Source organism: Coregonus lavaretus (assembly GCF_964263955.1).
Source record: "Coregonus lavaretus genome assembly, contig: HAP1_SCAFFOLD_198, whole genome shotgun sequence".
Taxonomy (NCBI): Eukaryota; Metazoa; Chordata; class Actinopteri; order Salmoniformes; family Salmonidae; genus Coregonus; species Coregonus lavaretus.
This window is the reverse complement of record NW_028160904.1, coordinates 281,184-303,264: the sequence shown is the minus strand read 5'-3', so window position 1 is coordinate 303,264 and position 22,081 is coordinate 281,184. Positions and strand designations below refer to the sequence as shown.

Here is a 22,081-nt window from a genome sequence, read left to right as displayed (position 1 = left end):
GAGAGAGACAGAGAGAGAGAGAGACAGAGAGAGAGAGAGACAGAGAGAGAGAGAGACAGAGAGAGAGAGAGACAGAGAGAGACAGAGACAGAGACAGAGACAGAGACAGAGAGAGAGAGAGAGAGAGAGAGAGAGAGAGAGAGAGAGAGAGAGAGAGAGAGAGAGAGAGAGAGAGAGAGAGAGAGAGAGAGACAGAGAGAGAGAGAGAGACAGAGAGAGAGAGAGAGAGAGAGAGAGAGATAGACAGAGAGAGAGAGAGAGAGAGAGAGAGAGAGAGAGAGAGAGAGAGAGAGAGAGAGAGAGAGAGAGATATTAAGGAGAGAGAGGAGAGAAATATCAGAGTGAGAGGACAGAAAGAGCGAGTGAGGAGGAGGAGAGATATGGAGAGAGAGGGATGAAAGGAGAGGATCCAAAATAAGGTTGCAGTCTCCTGTGTGAGACACGCATCAGGTTTCTCACACCCTCCATACCCTTAGATGTGTGTGTATAATGTGTGTGTGTGTGTGTGTGTGTGTGTGTATAATGTGTGTGTGTCAGAGTATGTGAGCTGGACCCAATTTGACTGGAGTGCGGAGCGGGTTGACCAAAGGCTTGCGTGTGTTGATATGCTGTTTAACACTAGAACCACCAACGGCCAGTGACCTTTGATTTTGGAAATTAAACAAATCTGCCAAAAAAAGCTTTCCTGCTCCTTCCCTGATTTTTCCTAAATGTTTGCATTTTACACTGCTCATTTGTCAGAATTTTGAAATCAAACAGAAAAGTATTGAGCCTTTTAACCTGCTTTTTTCCACACCTATTCCTAACTTAAATCGGCCAAGACAATGTGCTCTAGGACGTTGGCACCCAGCCAGCCACTAATGAGTCTCTCTCTCCTCACTGAATTAATGACAAATGGATGAATGGCCGATAATTGTGCACCTTACTTCACAATTGAATTTAAATTAGGCCTAACAATGATAAGGAGGGTGAAGAGGTGGATTTAATTCAGAAAGACAATAGTGTAATGATGAGTTTGTGTTATGCCTCTATCAGTAGCAAATCATTTGACTGCACGCCTTGGGGGTTGATACCATTCTCTTTTATGTTTTACTTTGTAAAAGAAGCGGTTATGGGACTGTTTTATTTACTATAACTATTACTAATCTAATGTATTGTGGGAAATGAAAACATGCGTCGTGTTGCAGTAGGCCTTTAGAATAATGCAGAACATATCCTCGACTCTATCCAGGTTGATGAGCAAATGGAATCAATACGATGCCAGTCAGCCTCACAGCCGGCCCATCAAAACTACACCCAAACTCATTTCACACAGAGTTAGCCTACAGACATCATTAAATTGGCAATAATCTGATGAGTGACAATATTAGGCTTATCAGTTGTCAAATTGTACATGGAGAGACGGGCACATCTTGTAATTGACAGATGCAGGGAAAGGATCATCACTTTATCAAATCCTCCTTCAGTCACATGCAGGTAAAACATTGTGATTTCTATATAGTATCAGAAAGAGCCGATACTGCAGTTTCTATGACACTTACCTTTGTCAAATAACTCATAATTCAAGAGGTGCAGCTCTATTTCCAAATGTCACTTTTCCAAGAATACCCATGCATTCAGCACATGACCACTCACACAGCATTAATACCCATGCATTCAGCACATGACCACTCACACAGCATTAATACCCATGCATTCAGCACATGACCACTCACACAGCATTAATACCCATGCATTCAGCACATGACCACTCACACAGCATTAATACCCATGCATTCAGCACATGACCACTCACACAGCATTAATGTCCATGCATTCAGCACATGACCACTCACACAGCATTAATACCCATGCATTCAGCACATGACCACTCACACAGCATTAATACCCATGCATTCAGCACATGACCACTCACACAGCATTAATACCCATGCATTCAGCACATGACCACTCACACAGCATTAATACCCATGCATTCAGCACATGACCACTCACACAGCATTAATGTCCATGCATTCAGCACATGACCACTCACACAGCATTAATACCCATGCATTCAGCACATGACCACTCACACAGCAGTAATACCCATGCATTCAGCACATGACCACTCACACAGCATTAATACCCATGCATTCAGCACATGACCACTCACACAGCATTAATACCCATGCATTCAGCACATGACCACTCACACAGCATTAATACCCATGCATTCAGCACATGACCACTCACACAGCATTAATACCCATGCATTCAGCACATGACCACTCACACAGCAGCATTGCTCTGGCTACTAAGCAAAAACTAGTAACATAATAAACTTAAAATATTATATTTATTTATGCAATTCATCCTTTACAACTGTTCATGCACTGGTGCTTTTGTTTTGGAATTCAGCAAATCATTTCACCTGTCCACCTGGCTGGTTATATTATTATTATTATTATTAGTGTTGTTATTGTTATTATTATCTTTTTAGTTTCTACTTTGTCAACAGAAGCTGTAACTGGACTTTATTAAGTACTATAACTATGTTACTAATTGAATTTACAAATAAAGTTGATCAAATGATTACACTAATGTTTTTATTTTAAGGGAAACTAAAACAGGCTACAGAGCTACGTTTATCAGAATTATACAAAACATATCCTTGACTCTAAATAAATAAATAACTCTTGTTGTCATTTTCTTTAAATTGATACATTTCCACTAATATTTCTTCATGCAATTAATCCTTTATAATAGTTTATGCACTATTTATCAAGCGTTGGTGCATATGTTTGCAGCACCTTGCGGGTTGATATGCAGCAACGTTCTCTAGCGGGTACTGATAGGCTGAAAGGCCAGGCGGTTCTAGTGTTAATACAACATGTAGACTATTTGAAATGATGACAGCGTGTCTCACCTGCTCTCCCTTGGCCTTTGGTACCACCCTCTTGTCCTCCATGTCACACTTGTTGCCTAGCAGCATTCTCTCCACGTCCTCGTTGGCATGCTGAAACACATCATAGTACAGACTAACTAACCCCAACCCATCATAGTACAGACTAACTAACCCCAACCCATCATAGTACAGACTAACTAACCCCAACCCATCATAGTACAGACTAACTAACCCCAACCCATCATAGTACAGACTAACTAACCCCAACCCATCATAGTACAGACTAACTAACCCCAACCCATCATAGTACAGACTAACTAACCAAAACCCATCATAGTACAGACTAACTAACCCCAACACATCATAGTACAGACTAACTAACCCCAACCCATCATAGTACAGACTAACTAACCCCAACACATCATAGTACAGACTAACTAACTAACTAACCCCAACCCATCATAGTACAGACTAACTAACCCCAACCCATCATAGTACAGACTAACTAACCCCAACCCATCATAGTACAGACTAACTAACCCCAACCCATCATAGTACAGACTAACTAACCCCAACCCATCATAGTACAGACTAACTAACAAACCCCAACCCACCATAGTACAGACTAACTAACCCCAACCCACCACAGTACAGACTAACTAACCCCAACCCATCATAGTACAGACTAACTAACTAACCCCAACCCATCATAGTACAGACTAACTAACTAACCCCAACCCATCATAGTACAGACTAACTAACCCCAACCCATCATAGTACAGACTAACTAACTAACCCCAACCCATCATAGTACAGACTAACTAACCCCAACCCATCATAGTACAGACTAACTAACCCAACCCACAATTGGTGGCTGACTAAATACTTTTTTTCCCCACTGTACGTGGCTTATTGATAACTGTTTCCTACTATAGACAGTTGGCTGTCTAGTGATTATAACATTGTAACTCTCCGATGTGAATAGGCAACAATGTTTTATCTCTAAGTGCTACTGAATAAGCTCAACTGAAATGCACCAACTGTTCATGATACACATCCTTACTCTACTCTAGTCTATCAATCCATTACAAATCTTTATATTATACATGACACGGGGGCAGCATATGTAGATCTTGCCACGGGCGGCAGCAGACCTGCTAGGACTGGGCCTGATCTTGCCACGGGCGGCAGCAGACCTGCTAGGACTGGGCCTGATCTTGCCACGGGCGGCAGCAGACCTGCTAGGACTGGGCCTGATCTTGCCACGGGCGGCAGCAGACCTGCTAGGACTGGGCCTGATCTTGCCACGGGCGGCAGCAGACCTGCTAGGACTGGGCCTGACCAACACAATTTGCCTCTCATTTCCTTGCGTTTGCGGCGGACCTTGGCCTGCTCAAAGTGAACTGCTCCCTTTGGGAAGTCAGAACTGTCCAACACCTTGGAGCAGCTTGATGCACATCAGCCTCCCTACTTTGTCCTCAGGAAGGAGCGATCTGGAGGCCGGCTTTACTACGTTTTGGAGAAAGAATCCCCTCTCGGTGGGCACACTGGAAACTGAGATAATCAACACAATCGTCGTCAATTTTGTCCAGTCAGGGGACACTTAGCTGAAGTCCCTTATGAGGACGTCACGTCTTGTGTCCAGTCAGGGGACACTTAGCTGAAGTCCCTTATGAGGATGTCACGTCTTGTGTCCAGTGAGGGGACACTTAGCTGATGTCCCTTATGAGGACGTCACGTCTTGTGTCCAGTCAGGGGACACTTAGCTGAAGTCCCTTATGAGGACGTCACGTCTTGTGTCCAGTCAGGGGACACTTAGCTGATGTCCCTTATGAGGACGTCACGTCTTGTGTCCAGTCAGGGGACACTTAGCTGAAGTCCCTTATGAGGACGTCACGTCTTGTGTCCAGTCAGGGGACACTTAGCTGATGTCCCTTATGAGGACGTCACGTCTTGTGTCCAGTCAGGGGACACTTAGCTGAAGTCCCTTATGAGGACGTCACGTCTTGTGTCCAGTCAGGGGACACTTAGCTGAAGTCCATTATGAGGACGTCACGTCTTGTGTCCAGTCAGGGGACACTTAGCTGATGTCCCTTATGAGGACGTCACGTCTTGTGTCCAGTCAGGGGACACTAATGTCCCAGCAGCTTGAGGAGCTGTTATCCTATGAAGTATATTAGCATTTGAAGCTGGAGCAAATCGACTGGTATTCCCATAAATAAATAAAAAGCATTTTTCAATGGCATTTATTTTCCTCCTGGACAATTTGACAGAAATCATTTTAAATCAACTTTTGTTCTCTTTTTTGGGGGCCAAAAGCCAGTATTTACCGGCTAACGGAAACCCTGGTGTGTGTGTATAAAGTCTGTGTGTATAAAGTCTGTGTGTATGTCTATAGCGTTTGTGTGTGTATAATGTGTGTGTATGTGTGTGTGTTTGATGTGTTTGTGTGTGTTTATATAACGTGTGTGTATAATGTGTTTGTGTGTGTGTGTGTGTGTGTGTTTGTGTGTATATATAATGTGTGTGTGAGTGTGTATATATAATGTGTGTGTGAGTGTGTATATATAATGTGTGTGTGTGTGTGTGTGTGTGTGTGTGTATAGTGCGCCTCCCGAGTGGCGCAGTGGTCTAAGGCGCTGCATCGCAGTGCTAGCTGTGCCACTAGAGATCCTGGTTCGAATCCAGGCTCTGTCGCAGCCGGCCGCGACCGGGAGACTAATGGCCGGCGCACAATTGGCCCAGCGTCTTCCAGGGTAGGGGAGGGAATGGCCGGCAGGGATGTAGCTCAGTTGGTAGAGCATGGCGTTTGCAACGCCAGGGTTGTGGGTTCGATTCCCACAGGGGGCCAGTATGGAAAAAATAATAATTTAGAAAAATGTATGCACTCACTAACTGTAAGTCGCTCTGGATAAGAGCGTCTGCTAAATGACTAAAATGTAAATGTAAAAATGTAGTGTGTGTGTGTGTGTGTATATATATAATGTGTGTGTATAGTGTGTGTGAGTGAGTGTGTATATAATGTGTGTGTGTGTATAGTGTGTGTGCATGGTGTAGTGTGTATATAATGTGTGTATAGTGTGTGTGCATGGTGTAGTGTGTATATAATGTGTGTATAGTGTGTGTGTGTGTGTGTGTATAGTGTGTGTGTATATAATGTGTGTATGGTGTATAGTGTATGTGTGTATAGTGTGTGTGTGTGTATGGTGTGTGTGTGTGTGTGTATATAATGTGTGTGTATATAATGTGTGTATGGTGTATAGTGTGTGTGTGTGTGTATGGTGTGTGTGTGTGTGTGTGTATATAATGTGTGTATGGTGTATAGTGTGTGTGTGTGTGTATATAATGTGTGTATGGTGTATAGTGTGTGTGTATATAATGTGTGTGTGTGTGTGTGTGTATGGTGTGTGTGTGTGTATGGTGTGTGTGTGTGTGTGTGTGTGTGTGTGTGTGTATATAATGTGTGTATGGTGTATAGTGTGTGTGTGTATATAATGTGTGTATAGTGTGTGTGTGTGTATATAATGTGTGTGTGTGTGTGTGTATATAATGTGTGTGTGTGTGTGTGTGTGTGTGTATATAATGTGTGTATGGTGTGTGTGTATATAATGTGTGTGTGTGTGTGTGTGTGTGTGTGTATAATGTGTGTATAGTGTGTGTGTATAGTGTGTGTATATAATGTGTGTATGGTGTATAGTGTGTGTGTGTGTATATAATGTGTGTATAGTGTGTGTGTGTATAGTGTGTGTGTGTGTATGGTGTGTGTGTGTGTGTATATAATGTGTGTGTGTGTGTGTGTGTATGGTGTGTGTGTGTGTGTGTGTGTGTATGGTGTGTGTGTGTGTGTGTATATAATGTGTGTATGGTGTATAGTGTGTGTGTGTGTGTATATAATGTGTGTATGGTGTATAGTGTGTGTGTGTGTGTGTGTGTGTATATAATGTGTGTGTGTGTGTGTGTATATAATGTGTTTATGGTGTATAGTGTGTGTATATAATGTGTGTGTGTGTGTGTGTGTGTGTGTATGGTGTGTGTGTATATAATGTGTGTATGGTGTGTGTGTGTGTATATAATGTGTGTATAGTGTGTATGGTGTGTGTGTGTGTGTGTGTGTGTGTGTGTGTGTGTATATAATGTGTGTATGGTGTGTGTGTGTGTATGGTGTATAATGTGTGTGTGTGTATATAATGTGTGTGTGTGTGTGTGTGTGTATAATGTGTGTGTGTGTGTGTGTGTGTGTGTGTGTGTGTGTATATATAATGTGTGTATGGTGTATAGTGTGTGTATATAATGTGTGTGTGTGTGTGTGTGTGTGTGTGTGTATGGTGTGTGTGTATATAATGTGTGTATGGTGTGTGTGTGTGTATATAATGTGTGTATAGTGTGTATGGTGTGTGTGTGTGTGTGTGTGTGTGTGTGTATATAATGTGTGTATGGTGTGTGTGTGTGTATGGTGTATAATGTGTGTGTGTGTATATAATGTGTGTGTGTATGGTGTGTGTGTGTGTATGGTGTGTGTGTGTGAGTATATATAATGTGTGTGTGTGTGTATATAATGTGTTTATGGTGTGTGTGTGTGTGTGTGTGTATATAATGTGTGTATGGTGTGTGTGTGTATAATGTGTGTGTGTGTGTGTGTGTGTGTGTGTATGGTGTGTGTGTGTGTGTGTGTGTGTGTATATAATGTGTGTGTGTGTGTGTGTATATATAATGTGTGTATGGTGTATAGTGTGTGTATATAATGTGTGTGTGTGTGTGTGTGTATGGTGTGTGTGTGTGTGTGTGTGTATATATAATGTGTGTATGGTGTGTGTGTGGTGTGTGTGTGTGTGTATATAATGTGTGTATGGTGTGTGTGTGTGTGTATATAATGTGTGTATAGTGTGTATGGTGTGTGTGTGTGTGTGTGTGTGTGTGTGTGTGTGTGTGTGTGTGTGTATATAATGTGCGTATGGTGTGTGTGTGTGTGTGTATGGTGTATAATGTGTGTGTGTGTATATAATGTGTGTGTGTGTGTGTATGGTGTGTGTGTGTGTGTATATAATGTGTGTGTGTGTGTGTATGGTGTGTGTATATAATGTGTGTGTGTGTGTATATAATGTGTGTATGGTGTGTGTGTATATAATGTGTGTGTGTGTGTGTGTGTGTGTGTATGTGTGTGTGTGTGTGTGTGTGTATAATGTGTGTATAGTGTGTGTGTGTATATAATGTGTGTATAGTGTGTGTGTGTGTGTGTGTGTATAGTGTGTGTGTGTGTGTGTATATAATGTGTGTGTGTGTGTGTGTGTATGGTGTGTGTGTGTATATAATGTGTGTGTGTGTGTGTGTGTATGGTGTGTGTGTGTGTGTGTGTGTGTGTGTGTGTGTGTGTGTGTATGGTGTGTGTGTGTGTGTATATAACGTGTGTATGGTGTATAGTGTGTGTGTGTGTGTGTGTGTGTATATAATGTGTGTATGGTGTATAGTGTGTGTGTGTGTGTGTGTGTATATATAATGTGTGTATGGTGTATAGTGTGTGTGTATATAATGTGTGTGTGTGTGTATGGTGTGTGTGTGTGTATGGTGTGTGTGTGTGTGTGTGTATATAATGTGTGTGTGTGTGTATATAATGTGTTTATGGTGTGTGTGTGTGTGTGTATATAACGTGTGTATGGTGTGTGTGTATATAATGTGTGTGTGTGTGTGTGTGTGTGTATGGTGTGTGTGTGTGTGTGTGTATATAATGTGTGTGTGTGTGTGTGTGTGTGTATATATAATGTGTGTATGGTGTATAGTGTGTGTGTGTGTGTATATAATGTGTGTGTGTGTGTGTGTGTGTGTATGGTGTGTGTGTGTGTATATAATGTGTGTATGGTGTGTGTGTGGTGTGTGTGTGTGTGTGTATATAATGTGTGTATGGTGTGTGTGTGTGTATATAATGTGTGTATAGTGTGTATAATGTGTGTGTGTGTATATAATGTGTGTGTGTGTGTATGGTGTGTGTGTGTGTGTATATAATGTGTGTGTGTGTGTGTATGGTGTGTGTATATAATGTGTGTATGTGTGTGTGTATGTGTGTGTGTGTGTACCTCGTCGATGTTGCGGAGCCACTTGCTGATGTTCTCGAAGCTCTTGGCGTTGGTGATGTCATAGACCAGCATGATGCCCATGGCGCCTCGATAGTAGGACGTGGTGATGGTGTGGAACCGCTCCTGACCAGCTGTGTCCCTGTTAAATAAACAAATCATGGAAATACACATTATTTATTTATTGTGTGTAAATTGATAAAAATAAATGTTAATCCATTTTTGGGTAAGGTTGTAACGTAACAAAATGTGAAAAAAGTCAAGGGGTCTGAATACTTTCCGAATGCGCTGTATAGTGTGTGTCACTGACAGAGCTCCAGAGTTCCTCTGTGGAGATGGAAGAACCTTCCAGAAGGACAACCATCTCTGCAGCACTCCACCAATCAGGCCTTTATGGTAGAGTGACCAGACGGAAGCCACTCCTCAGTAAAAGGCACATGACAGCCGCTTGGAGTTTGCCAAAAGGCACCTAAAGGACTCTCAGACTATGAGAAACAAGATTCTCTGGTCTGATGAAACCAAAACTGAACTCTTTGGCCTGAATGCCAAGCGTCACGTCTGGAGGAAACCTGGCACCATCCCTACAGTGAAGCATGGTGGTGGCAGCATCATGCTGTGGGGATATTTTTCAGCGGCAGGACTGGGAGACTAGTCAGGATCAAGGGAAAGATGAATGGAGCAAAGTATAGAGAGATCCTTGATGAAAATCTGCTCCAGAGCGCTCAGGACCTCAGACTGGGGCGAAGGTTCACCTTCCAACAGGACAACGACCCTAAGCACACAGCCAAGACAACGCAGGAGTGGCTTCGGGACAAGTCTCTGAATGTCCTTGAGTGGCCCAGCCAGAGCCCGGACTTGAACCCGATCGAACATCTTTGGAGACCTGAAAATATCTGTGCAGCGACGCTCCCCATCCAACCTGACAGAGCTTGAGAGGATCTGCAGAGAAGAATGGGAGAAACTCCCCAAATACAGGTGTGCCAAGCTTGTAGCGTCATACCCAAGAAGACTCGATGCTGTAATCGCTGCCAAAGGTGCTTCAACAAAGTACTGAGTAAAGGGTCTGAATACTTACGTAAATGTGATATTTCAATTTTTTATTTTGCCCTCAGAACAGCCTCAATTCGTCAGGGCATTGACTCCACAAGGTGTTGAAAGCGTTCCACAGGGATGTTGACGCTAATGCTTCCCACAGTTGTGTCAAGTTGGTTGCATGGCCTTTGGGTGTGGGACCATTCTTGAGTGCGGAAAACCCAGCAGCGTTACAGTTCTTGACACAAACCAGTGCGCCTGGCACCTACTACCATACCCCGTTCAAAGACAAATCAATCTTTTGTCTTGCCCATTCACCCTCTGAATGACACACATACAGTATGAAAAATGTATGCACTCACTAACTGTAAGTCGCTTTTAAAAAATTTAAAAAATAATTAAAAAAATAAAAATAAAATAAAAAATATATATATATATACACACACACATAATCCATGTCTCAATTGTCTCAAGGCTTAAAAATCCATCTTTAACCTGTCTCCTCCCCTTCAACTACAGTGATTGAATTGGATCAATAAGGGATCATAGCTTTCACCTGGTCAGTCTATGTCAGAGCAGGTGTTCTTAATGTTTTGTCCACTCAGTGTAGCAGATGGTGGTGGTGTTGAACCATCCCTGTTACGCACACCTCCACTCACCATATCTGTAATTTGATCTTCTTTCCTTGGAGTTCAACAGTTTTGATCTTGAAGTCTATTCCTTTAAAACACACAGAAACAAAGAAACACACATTAATATAGAGCAGAGTCCCTTAAAAGGTCTGTTATAGAGTTTATTTGTACAACCCGACTAATTTCAGATAGAAATGTGAATAATAGATATGTCACTCATTTCAAACATATCTGATAAGCAGTTTCCATTCTGTGTGTAATATTTATATGCTTCCCTTCACACGTTTCTTTTACTTTCGGTTTTGTACATCAGCTGAAAATATTTAACAACTTCAGAAACCAGGAAATGAGGTCTTTAATATAGGCCACCTTTAAAGCAGGAATGTCAACAGTAGGGCTGTCCCCAACTCAAAACAATATTGGTCGACCGAAAATAGTCTGTTCTTTCGACCAAGCGCAAAATGTTTAAAGTGTATTTTTCCATATATAGACAACCTATGTGTTTTAATTAAATCAACTATATGCACCGAGATTGTCCGATGCTTTAAGCTGTTTGATGAAATAATTAAGACACAAATGACAGAAATCAAGATAGAACTGTAACGACGATCCTGAAGTTGACAAGTAAACTACAACCAGGGGTCGGCAACCTGTTAATAAGCTACAGCCAGGGGTCGGCAACCTGTTAATAAGCTACAGCCAGGGGTCGGCAACCTGTTAATAAGCTACAGCCAGGGGTCGGCAACCTGTTAATAAGCTACAGCCAGGGGTCGGCAACCTGTTAATAAGCTACAGCCAGGGGTCGGCAACCTGTTAATAAGCTACAGCCAGGGGTCGGCAACCTGTTAATAAGCTACAGCCAGGGGTCGGCAACCTGTTAATAAACTACAACCAGGGGTCGGCAACCTGTTAATAAGCTACAGCCAGGGGTCGGCAACCTGTTAATAAGCTACAGCCAGGGGTCGGCAACCTGTTAATAAGCTACAGCCAGGGGTCGGCAACCTGTTAATAAGCTACAGCCAGGGGTCGGCAACCTGTTAATAAGCTACAGCCAGGGGTCGGCAACCTGTTAATAAGCTACAGCCAGGGGTCGGCAACCTGTTAATAAGCTACAGCCAGGGGTCGGCAACCTGTTGATAAGCTACAGCCAGGGGTCGGCAACCTGTTAATAAGCTACAGCCAGGGGTCGGCAACCTGTTAATAAGCTACAGCCAGGGGTCGGCAACCTGTTAATAAGCTACAGCCAGGGGTCGGCAACCTGTTAATAAGCTACAGCCAGGGGTCGGCAACCTGTTGATAAGCTACAGCCAGGGGTCGGCAACCTGTTAATAAGCTACAGCCAGGGGTCGGCAACCTGTTAATAAGCTACAGCCAGGGGTCGGCAACCTGTTAATAAGCTACAGCCAGGGGTCGGCAACCTGTTAATAAACTACAGCCAGGGGTCGGCAACCTGTTAATAAGCTACAGCCAGGGGTCGGCAACCTGTTAATAAGCTACAGCCAGGGGTCGGCAACCTGTTAATAAGCTACAGCCAGGGGTCGGCAACCTGTTAATAAGCTACAGCCAGGGGTCGGCAACCTGTTAATAAGCTACAGCCAGGGGTCGGCAACCTGTTAATAAGCTACAGCCAGGGGTCGGCAACCTGTTAATAAGCTACAGCCAGGGGTCGGCAACCTGTTAATAAGCTACAGCCAGGGGTCGGCAACCTGTTAATAAGCTACAGCCAGGGGTCGGCAACCTGTTAATAAGCTACAGCCAGGGGTCGGCAACCTGTTAATAAGCTACAGCCAGGGGTCGGCAACCTGTTAATAAGCTACAGCCAGGGGTCGGCAACCTGTTAATAAGCTACAGCCAGGGGTCGGCAACCTGTTAATAAGCTACAGCCAGGGGTCGGCAACCTGTTGATAAGCTACAGCCAGGGGTCGGCAACCTGTTGATAAGCTACAGCCAGGGGTCGGCAACCTGTTAATAAGCTACAGCCAGGGGTCGGCAACCTGTTGATAAGCTACAGCCAGGGCTCGGCAACCTGTTAATAAGCTACAGCCAGGGGTCGGCAACCTGTTGATAAGCTACAGCCAGGGGTCGGCAACCTGTTGATAAGCTACAGCCAGGGGTCGGCAACCTGTTGATAAGCTACAGCCAGGGGTCGGCAACCTGTTAATAAGCTACAGCCAGGGGTCGGCAACCTGTTAAGCTACAGCCAGGGGTCGGCAACCAGTTAATAAGCTACAGCCAGGGGTCGGCAACCTGTTAATAAGCTACAGCCAGGGGTCGGCAACCTGTTAATAAGCTACAGCCAGGGGTCGGCAACCTGTTAATAAGCTACAGCCAGGGGTCGGCAACCTGTTAATAAGCTACAGCCAGGGGTCGGCAACCTGTTAATAAGCTACAGCCAGGGGTCGGCAACCTGTTAATAAGCTACAGCCAGGGGTCGGCAACCTGTTAATAAGCTACAGCCAGGGGTCGGCAACCTGTTAATAAGCTACAGCCAGGGGTCGGCAACCTGTTAATAAGCTACAGCCAGGGGTCGGCAACATGTTTCAGTTGAGGGCCAATTTACCATATCTACCGATCTGCATGCCAGTTATGGTTTTCAGATGCACATTTTAATAGAACAGTTTTTCATTTATAATGTCTTCCTATCTCAAAATCATTATGTGGTTAATAAATATTCTAAATGAGAATTAAACAAATATAAAAGTAACTTCTATTGCCAACTATGTAAAAAATAGCCTCCATAAAGCCAACAAATAAAAACATTGCATCCTGCCCGTAGAAAATATCCTGATGAAAATAAATATGCTATAAACCACATTTGCTACGCATGGCCGGTCTGCAGTGAACTTGAAACATTGTATTAACCACCAACTTTATCCGGCCCGAATGCGCTATCAAACTTGCAACATTAAATAAAATATTCTGGGCCGCCAGTGAGCTCAGGACAGACACAGCTGTAGGCTATTTGTGCAAGGGATAAGAAAATCAGGTATTTTCTGAAGTTTCCACTGGATCAGAGCATTACATGTAACCCTTTCAGGCCAAGTGGATTTATCCAAAGGGAGAGGAACTGGAAACATTTTCCAACTAAAGTGAGGAACTATTGTCATTCTCAATGGATTCCAAAAACAGACTTTGTTTACTTGCTGTTTGGAGTGAAGAAAAAATTACTTTGAGAAGCTCCACAGCTCATTAGTGGTGGTGAGTTAAGACAATCATAAATACTATCAGATCCCCAAATGAGCACATTTACAGTGCCTTCAGATAGTATTCAGAACCCTTTACTTTTTCCACATTTTGTTCCGTTACAGCCTTATTCTAAAATATATATATACCTGTTTTCGCTAGGTCATTATGGGGTATTGTGTGTGTGTGTGTGTGTGTGTGTGTGTATGTATATATTTACACACATACAATCTACACACAATATCCCATAATGACCTAGCGAAAACAGGTTTGTAGAAATATTTGCAAAAAAATTAATAAACATTATTTCCATAAGTATTCAGACTCTGCACTGAGACTCAATTGAGCTCAGGTGCATCCTGTTTTCATTGATCATCCTTGAGATGTTTCTACAACTTGGAGTCCACATGTGGTAAATTCAATTGATTGAACATGATTTGGAAAGGGGCACACCTGTCTATATAAGGTCCCACAGTTGACAGTGCATGTCAGAGCAAAAACCAAGCCATGAGGTCGAAGGAATTGTCAGTAGAGCTCCGAGACAGGACTGTGTCGAGGCACAGATCTGGGAAGGGTACCAAAATGTTTCTGCAGCATTGAAGGTCCCCAAGAACACAGTGGCCTCTGTCATTCTTAAATGGAAGAAGTTTGGAACCACCAAGACTCTTCCTAGAGCTGGCCGCCCGACCAAACTGAGCAATCGGGGGAGAAGGTCCTTGGTCAGGGAGGTGACCAAGAAACCGATGGTCACTATGACAGAGCTCTAGAGTTCCTCTGTGGAGATGGGAGAACCTTCCAGAAGGACAACCATCTAGTCAGGATGGAGGGAAAGATGAACAGAGCAAAGTATAGAGAGATCCTTGATGAAAACCTGCTCCAGAGCGCTCAGGACCTCAGACTGGGGCAAAGGTTCACCTTCCAACAGGATAATGACCCTAAGCACACAGACAAGACAACGCAGGAGTGGCTTCGGGACAAGTCTCTGAATGTCCTTGAGTGGCCCAGCCAGAGCCCGGACTTGAACCCGATCGAACATCTCTGGAGAGACCTGAAAACTGCTGTGCAGCAACACTCCCCATCCAACCTGACAGAGCTTGAGAGGATCTGCAGAGAAGTATGTGAGAAACTCCCCAAATACAGGTGTGCCAAGCTTGTAGCATCATACCCAAGAAGACTCGATGCTGTAATCGCTGCCAAAGGTGCTTCAACAAAATACTGAGTAAAGGGTCTGAATATTATGTAAATGTCATATTTCTCTTTTTTTTCTATAAATTAGCATACATTTCTCAAACCCTGTTTTTGCTTTGTCATTATGGGGTATTGTGTGTAGATTGATGAGGGGAAAAAACTATTTAATCAATTTTAGAATAAAGCTGTAACGTAAACAAAATGTGGAAAAAGTAAAAGGGGACTAAATACTTTCCGAAGGCACTGTATAGGCCAGGTAGCCTAGGTAACCAGGTAGCCTAGGTAACCAGGTAGCCTAGGTAACCAGGCAGCCTAGGTAACCAGGTAGCCTAGGTAACCAGGTAGCCTAGGTAACCAGGTAGCCTAGGTAACCAGGTAGCCTAGGTAACCAGGTAGCCTAGGCAGGAGCGCTCCAAACAAAACACAATTAATAAATTGACAAAACTCATAAACGGAATGAAATAAACAAAAACTTGTTTCTCACAAGTGAAACATAGATTGTGTGTTCTGCAAACAACATGTCCATTCTTACAATGAGAACGGTAAAATACATAATAAATTGACTCTCACAAATGTTGGGCATAAATGTGTATATATTCCTGTTAGTGAGCATTTCTCCTTTGTCAAGATAATCCATCCACCTGACAGGTGTGGCATATCAAGAAGCTGATTAAACAGCATGATCATTACACAGGTGCACCTTGTGCTGGGGACTATAAAAGGCCACTAAAATGTGCAGTGTTGTCACACAACACAATGCCACAGATGTCTCAAATTGAGGGAGTGTGCAATTGGCATGCTGACTGCAGGAATGTCCACCAGAGCTGTTGCCAGATAATTTAATGTTCATTTCTCTACCAGAAGCTGCTTCCAGCGTCGTTTTAGAGAATTTGGCAGTACGTCCAACCGGCCTCACAACCGCAGACCACTTGTAACCACGCCAGCCCAGGACCTCCACAGCCGGCTTCTTCACCTGCGGGATCGTCTGAGACCAGCCACCCGGAAAGCTGATAAAACTGTGGGTTTGCAGAACCGAATAATTTCTGCACAAAGTGTCAGAAACACGCTCAGGGAAGCTCATCTGCGTGCTCGTCGTAATCACTAGGGTCTTGACCTGACCGCAGTTAATCGTTGTAATCGACTTAAGTTGGCAAATGCTCACCTTTGATGGCCACTTGCACGCTGGAGAAGTGGCGGTGGGGTTATGGTATGGGCAGGCATAAGCTATGGACAACTAACAAAATAGCATTTTATTGATGGCAATTTGAATGCACAGAGATACCGTGATGAGATCCTGAGGCCTATTGTCATGCCATTCATCCGCTGTCATCATCTCATTCTTTCAGCATGATAATGCACGGCCACATGTCAAAAGGATCTGCACACAATTCCTGGAAGCTGAAAATGTCCCAGTTCTTCCATGACCTGCATACTCAGATATTTCACCCATTGAGCATGTTTGGGATGCTCTGGATCTATGTGTACAACAGCATGTTCCAGTTCCAACCAATATCCAGTAACTTTGCACAGCCATTGGAGGAGTGGGACAACATTCCACAGGCCACAATCAACAGCCTGATCAACTCTATGCGAAGGAGATGAGTCCCGCTGCATGGGGCAAATGGTGGTCACACCAGATACTGACTGGTTCTGATCCACACCCCTACCTTTTTTTTTTGTTAAGGTATCTGTGGCCAACAGATGCATATCTGTATTCCCAGTCATGTGAAATCCATAGATTGATAGATGAATGTATTTCCTTATATGAACTGTAACTCAGTAAAATCTTTGAAATTGTTGCATGTTGCATTTATATACAGTACCAGTCAAAAGTTTGGACAGACCTACTCATTCCAGGGTTTTTCTTTATTTTTACTATTTTCTACATTCTAGAATAATAGTGAAGACATCAAAACTATGAAATAACACATATGGAATCATGTAGTAACCAAAAAAGTGTAACATCAAAAAATATATTTTTGATTTTTGATTTTTCAAATAGCCACCCTTTGCCTTGATGACAGCTTTGCACATGGATGACCCCCCCCCCCCCTTTGCTGCTATAACAGCCTCCACTCTTCTGGGAAGGCTTTCCACTAGATGTTGGAACATTGCTGCGGGGACTTGCTTCCATTCAGCCACAAGAGCATTAGTGAGGTCGGGCACTGATGTTGGGCGATTAGGCCTGGATCGCAGTTGCCGTTCCAATTTATCCCAAAGGTGTTCGATGGGGTTGAGGTCAGGGCTTTGTGCAGGCCAGTCAGGTTCTTCCACACCGATCTCGACAAACCACTTCTGTATTAACCTCGCTTTGTGCACAGGGGCATTGTCATGCTGAAACAGGAAAGGGCCTTCCCCAAACTGTTGCCACAAAGTTGGAAGCACAGAATCGTCTAGAATGTCATTGTATCCTATAGCGTTAAGATTTCCCTCCACTGGAACTAAGGGGCCTATCCCGAAACCATGAAAAACAGCCCCAGACCATTATTCCTCCTCCACCAAACTTTACAGTTGGCACTATTCAGTCGGGCAGGTAGCGTTCTCCTGGCATCCGCCAAACCCAGATTTGTCCGTCGGACTGCTAGATGGTGAAGCTTGATTCATCACTCCAGAGAACGCGTTTCCACCGCTCCAGAGTCCAATGGCGGCGAGCTTTACACCACTCCAGCCGACACTTAGGATTGTTTGCAGCTGTTCGGCCATGGAAACCCATTTCATTTACCTCCCAACGAACAGTTCACGTGCTGACGTTGCGTCCAGAGGCAGTTTGGAAGTCGGTAGTGAGTGTTGCAACCGAGGACAGATGATTTTTACGCGCTTCAGCTCTCTGCGGTCTCATTCTGTGAGCTTGTGTGGCCTACCACTTCGCGGCTGAGCCGTTGTTGCTCCTAGACTTTTCAATTTCACAATAACAGCACTTACAGTTGACTGGGCCAACTCTAGCAGGGCAGACATTTTTCGAACTGACTTGTTGGGAAGGTGGCATCCTATGACGGTGACACGTTGAAAGTCACTGAGCTCTTCAGTACGGGCCATTCTACTGCCAATGTTTGTCTATGGAGATTGCATGGCTGTGGCTGTGTGCAATTTTATACACCTGTCAGCAACAAGTGTGGCTGAAATAGCCGAATCCACTAATTTGAAGGAGTGTCCAAATACTTTTGGCCTTGTAGTGTATATGTTAGAATTTTCAAACTAGTTTTAATTGGGAAGGCAATCACTTTTGCATGTGAAAACACAGAATCCTACTCCTTACTCCACATGCTTAATTACGTCACTTTTGTTTTGAGCTGACTTTGCTGTGGGCTTCGAACAGGCACCTGGCTCAATGTCCTGTTGGCAATCAGGTGCAAAACACACCTACCTGGGAGCACAGGCCAGATTCATCGAATCCCCTCGGCTAAACCCCGCCCATTTCTACAATTTCTCCTCTTAAAATCTGATTTTAAACCTAACCATAATCTTAACCACACGGTTAACATTATGCCTAACCCTAACCTTAAATTAAGTCCAAGAAGAAATGGTGTTTGCATGCATTTTTACGATATAGGCCATTTTGACTTTGTGGCTGTGGTAATTAGTGACAACCCTGTTGCCAGCCTGGCATGCCAGCATTTCTAGATACATAGTTACACTAGTTAGTTACATGGTATGAAATACAAGGAGGTTTACAATAGTCAAAGGCAGAGCTAATTTCTTTCAAACTAGACTAGTTAGTTGACAGTCGAGAGCCACCAGTTAGCATGGCTATACCGAGTGTATAGACTAACAAATGGCGTAAGTGAAACTTTAGTAATAACTACTTCATCCATAATGCACCCGAACATACTGGCTAGCTGTTGACTGGCATTATGTCACTTTAACTTTAAACGAACCATTTAATACACTAAAGTTAGCTAGGTAGTTATTGGTGGCAATTACTTGAGTTTAGCAAACTTGAGAAGTGGCCTGGGCCTTTTTGTTAGCAGCTAGGTAGCTAACAAGCTATCTAACGTTGGTTAGCTAGCATCTTGACAGTTTACATGGCTAAAGTTAGCCAACTTACCTAGCTAGTTACTGGTGGTATGTTCGCGAACTAATTTGACACCGCAGATTCCATACAGCTACGCCCCCGTAGTGTTGACACCCCCGTCCCAGACCCCTGTCCCAGACCCCCGTCCCAGACCCCTGTCCCAGACCCCCGTCCCAGACCCCCGTCCCAGACCCCTGTCCCAGACCCCCGTCCCAGACCCCTGTCCCAGACCCCCGTCCCAGACCCCCGTCCCAGACCCCTGTCCCAGACCCCCGTCCCAGACCCCCGTCCCAGACCCCCGTCCCAGACCCCTGTCCCAGACCCCCGTCCCAGACCCCTGTCCCAGACCCCCGTCCCAGACCCCTGTCCCAGACCCCCGTCCCAGACCCCTGTCCCAGACCCCTGTCCCAGACCCCCGTCCCAGACCCCTGTCCCAGACCCCTGTCCCAGACCCCCGTCCCAGACCCCTGTCCCAGACCCCTGTCCCAGACCCCCGTCCCAGACCCCCGTCCCAGACCCCCGTCCCAGACCCCTGTCCCGGCCGCTCACCTATGGTGGAGATGAAGGTGGTGTTGAAGGCGTCGTCTGAGAATCGGAACAGCACGCAGGTCTTCCCCACGCCCGAGTCCCCGATCAGCAGGAGTTTGAAAAGCAGGTCGTAGGTCTTCTTCGCCATCGAGAAAGCAGATGTGTTCGCCAGACAGAGGATAAACTATCTACGGCAGGTCTAGAGCCAGCCCGCGTCCCAAGCAGAGGAACGCTGTATAATATATGCGTGTAATTTTGATATGTTGATGTCCAAGTTAGTTAGGTAGCGTGTCGCAACAGTATCCGACAAGTAGCTAATGTTATTTCCAAAGCAGAACAGTTTCTCTTACAGCATGTGAATAAAAAGCAACAAAAATATATATCTTCTCCCGTGTGATTCCACTCTTTCTTTCTCTCACCCTGTCGAGACAAAATGGCTCCCCCGACTTACTCTTTCTTCAAACTACCACCGAGCTCATTTAAATTCTCGGCATACCCCGTCATTCCAAACGCTTTGGGACTCTCGATCAAGACAAATTATAAATTTTCGGAGGTCAAATTGTCGATCTTATCACAGTTATTTGTTTTGTCGATGATTAGCAGAAACAGACTGTTGCCTGCGAATACAGCCACCACGGCGACACCCTAGTTTACACACACGCCTCTTTCCAGGCGCTATTGTCAAGATCTCGCTCGGCGATTGGCTCTCGGCACTGTTTATCAAATATACAGCTGAACCCGATTGGTCAGATTGTCAACCATCAAGGGGTGGTTGACATGTAGAAAGGGCAAACGTTATTGCGTGGCCATTCCGGACTTTTCCAGGCTCAGACTCTCAGTTCATTTGACTAGTGGAACGTAACTGTTTGATCCAAAATGGCCGCCGATTTTCATCCTGGCTGTCCGGGGCAGATATCTGTATATAATGACGAGATGCCCATGTCTCCAACATAACAATGGGAGTTGTTGTCCCAATCGCGGGAAGGCATGCGACAAACTTAGATCCAAAATAAGCCCATAGATACGCCTTGGACTTATTTTAGACATATTTTGGCCAGAGTGAAACCCCTGGCTTCACTTCTTCTTCTCTGGGCGGGGTGTGTTGGCTGTTTCGTGGCTGGCCAGACATTGGGTTGAGGTTGGGCCAGTGGTTTGACGATCCCGTCTGCTCGTCAAGCTGAGTGATGTCATAAGTAATCCTGTAAATGGCAGGGGCGTTTTCCATAACTCTAAATTCTGCTACTATAGTACAATTTCAGTACTTTCCATGGGGCACCGACTTTTACTATTATTCAGTCCAATAACAACACATCAAACATAACAGGGATATTTGTAATTTCCCTCTTTTCTAAACAGACTGGAGTGTCTGGGGTGTCCTGTTTCAACAAACCAGAAGTGTCTCTCTGGGTTTGTCCTAACATGCACAACTCATCAGTCTGACAACAGGAAGTATAGGCTTAACTTCAGTCATTTACTGGCCAACCGTGTGTGTGTGTGCAAATAATAGGTCCTGTCCCTGTCCAGCCCTGTGTACAAGACTGTTAATTCATCAATTAATCAAATAAATCAATAATTTGGTCAATTAATCAATCGATCACTAATCAGAGAGCCATCAGAGAGAGGAACATGTCTGTCAGTCTTGCTCTGACACACTCTGACACTCCTCCTGGCATGCAGGGTATGCTCTCTCCACTACAAGATGTCCTGAACTTGTCTCCCATCCATAGAGATAAATAGAGGACTCATCTTTGTATCTGTGCCATTATAGTGTCTGGGACAGCATGGGCAGAGCCATTGAGGCTATCTCCATTTTCAAGTAGTCACGATTGGCTGATCCCTCCTGATGACCCGGTTGAACATGACTCCAGCAGGGTCACCAGGAGGGATCAGCCAATGAGGTTGGAAGTCCCACCCAGTTGACTACATTAAAATTATGGAAGCCCTCAATGGCTCTGCCCACGCTAATGGGCAATGGCTCTGCCCACGCTAATGGGCAATGGCTCTGCCCACGCTAATGGGCAATGGCGCTGCCCTTGAAATTCCTACACGACCCCGACAGGGTCCTTTTTTTTATTTTTTCAATATCCAATTCGGATCCGAGGTGGACGAGATCCAACACAAAACTTGTCAGAGTTGAGAGAGAATCAGATCCAAAATTGGGTCGGGTCTGTATCCGACCTGAATGGATCCGAAATATTATAAATGCAGCTTTATTGCAAGCCAGCATAATTTTTTTGACTTGTCTGTCAGTGAACTTTAACGTGCATTTTCAATTGTATCTAAAATAATTTATTTGTGGTCTACAGCTTAGTATTTTCATAAACCCGTCCCTATAGTTAGATGGAGAACATTATGAGGTTTTCAGAGATGTTTTCCTTATTTCTGTTTTTTTTATTATGTGACGTTCATCACGTGTCGGACTGAGAGCAGCGAATAGTTCCCTTTTCTCTGATATTCTGTATGTCTATTAGTTTAACATTACAATCTAGACTATTTAACTGTTTTGCTAAACATTGATTTAGGCTACAGTCTGTTTGACCAGCAAGCTTCAAAT

At 44.3% G+C, this 22,081-nt stretch overlaps 1 protein-coding gene across 1 annotated transcript in view; it reads right to left on the bottom strand.

Annotated features, from left to right (window-relative positions):
• rab10 (RAB10, member RAS oncogene family) overlaps positions 1-20,173 on the bottom strand; it is a gene marked incomplete at its 3' end in the record, with an annotated part of 29,324 nt that extends 9,151 nt beyond the window's left edge. The window contains exons 1-4 of the mRNA XM_084195830.1: positions 19,549-20,173; positions 10,644-10,704; positions 8,956-9,094; positions 2,870-2,998 (exon numbers count right to left, since the gene is read on the bottom strand). Of these exons, the coding sequence (XP_084051956.1) occupies positions 2,870-2,998; positions 8,956-9,094; positions 10,644-10,704; positions 19,549-19,675 (456 nt within the window). The 5' untranslated portion in view covers positions 19,676-20,173. The remainder of the gene's footprint in view (positions 1-2,869; positions 2,999-8,955; positions 9,095-10,643; positions 10,705-19,548) is intronic.
• Positions 20,174-22,081: the final 1,908 nt, after the last annotated feature.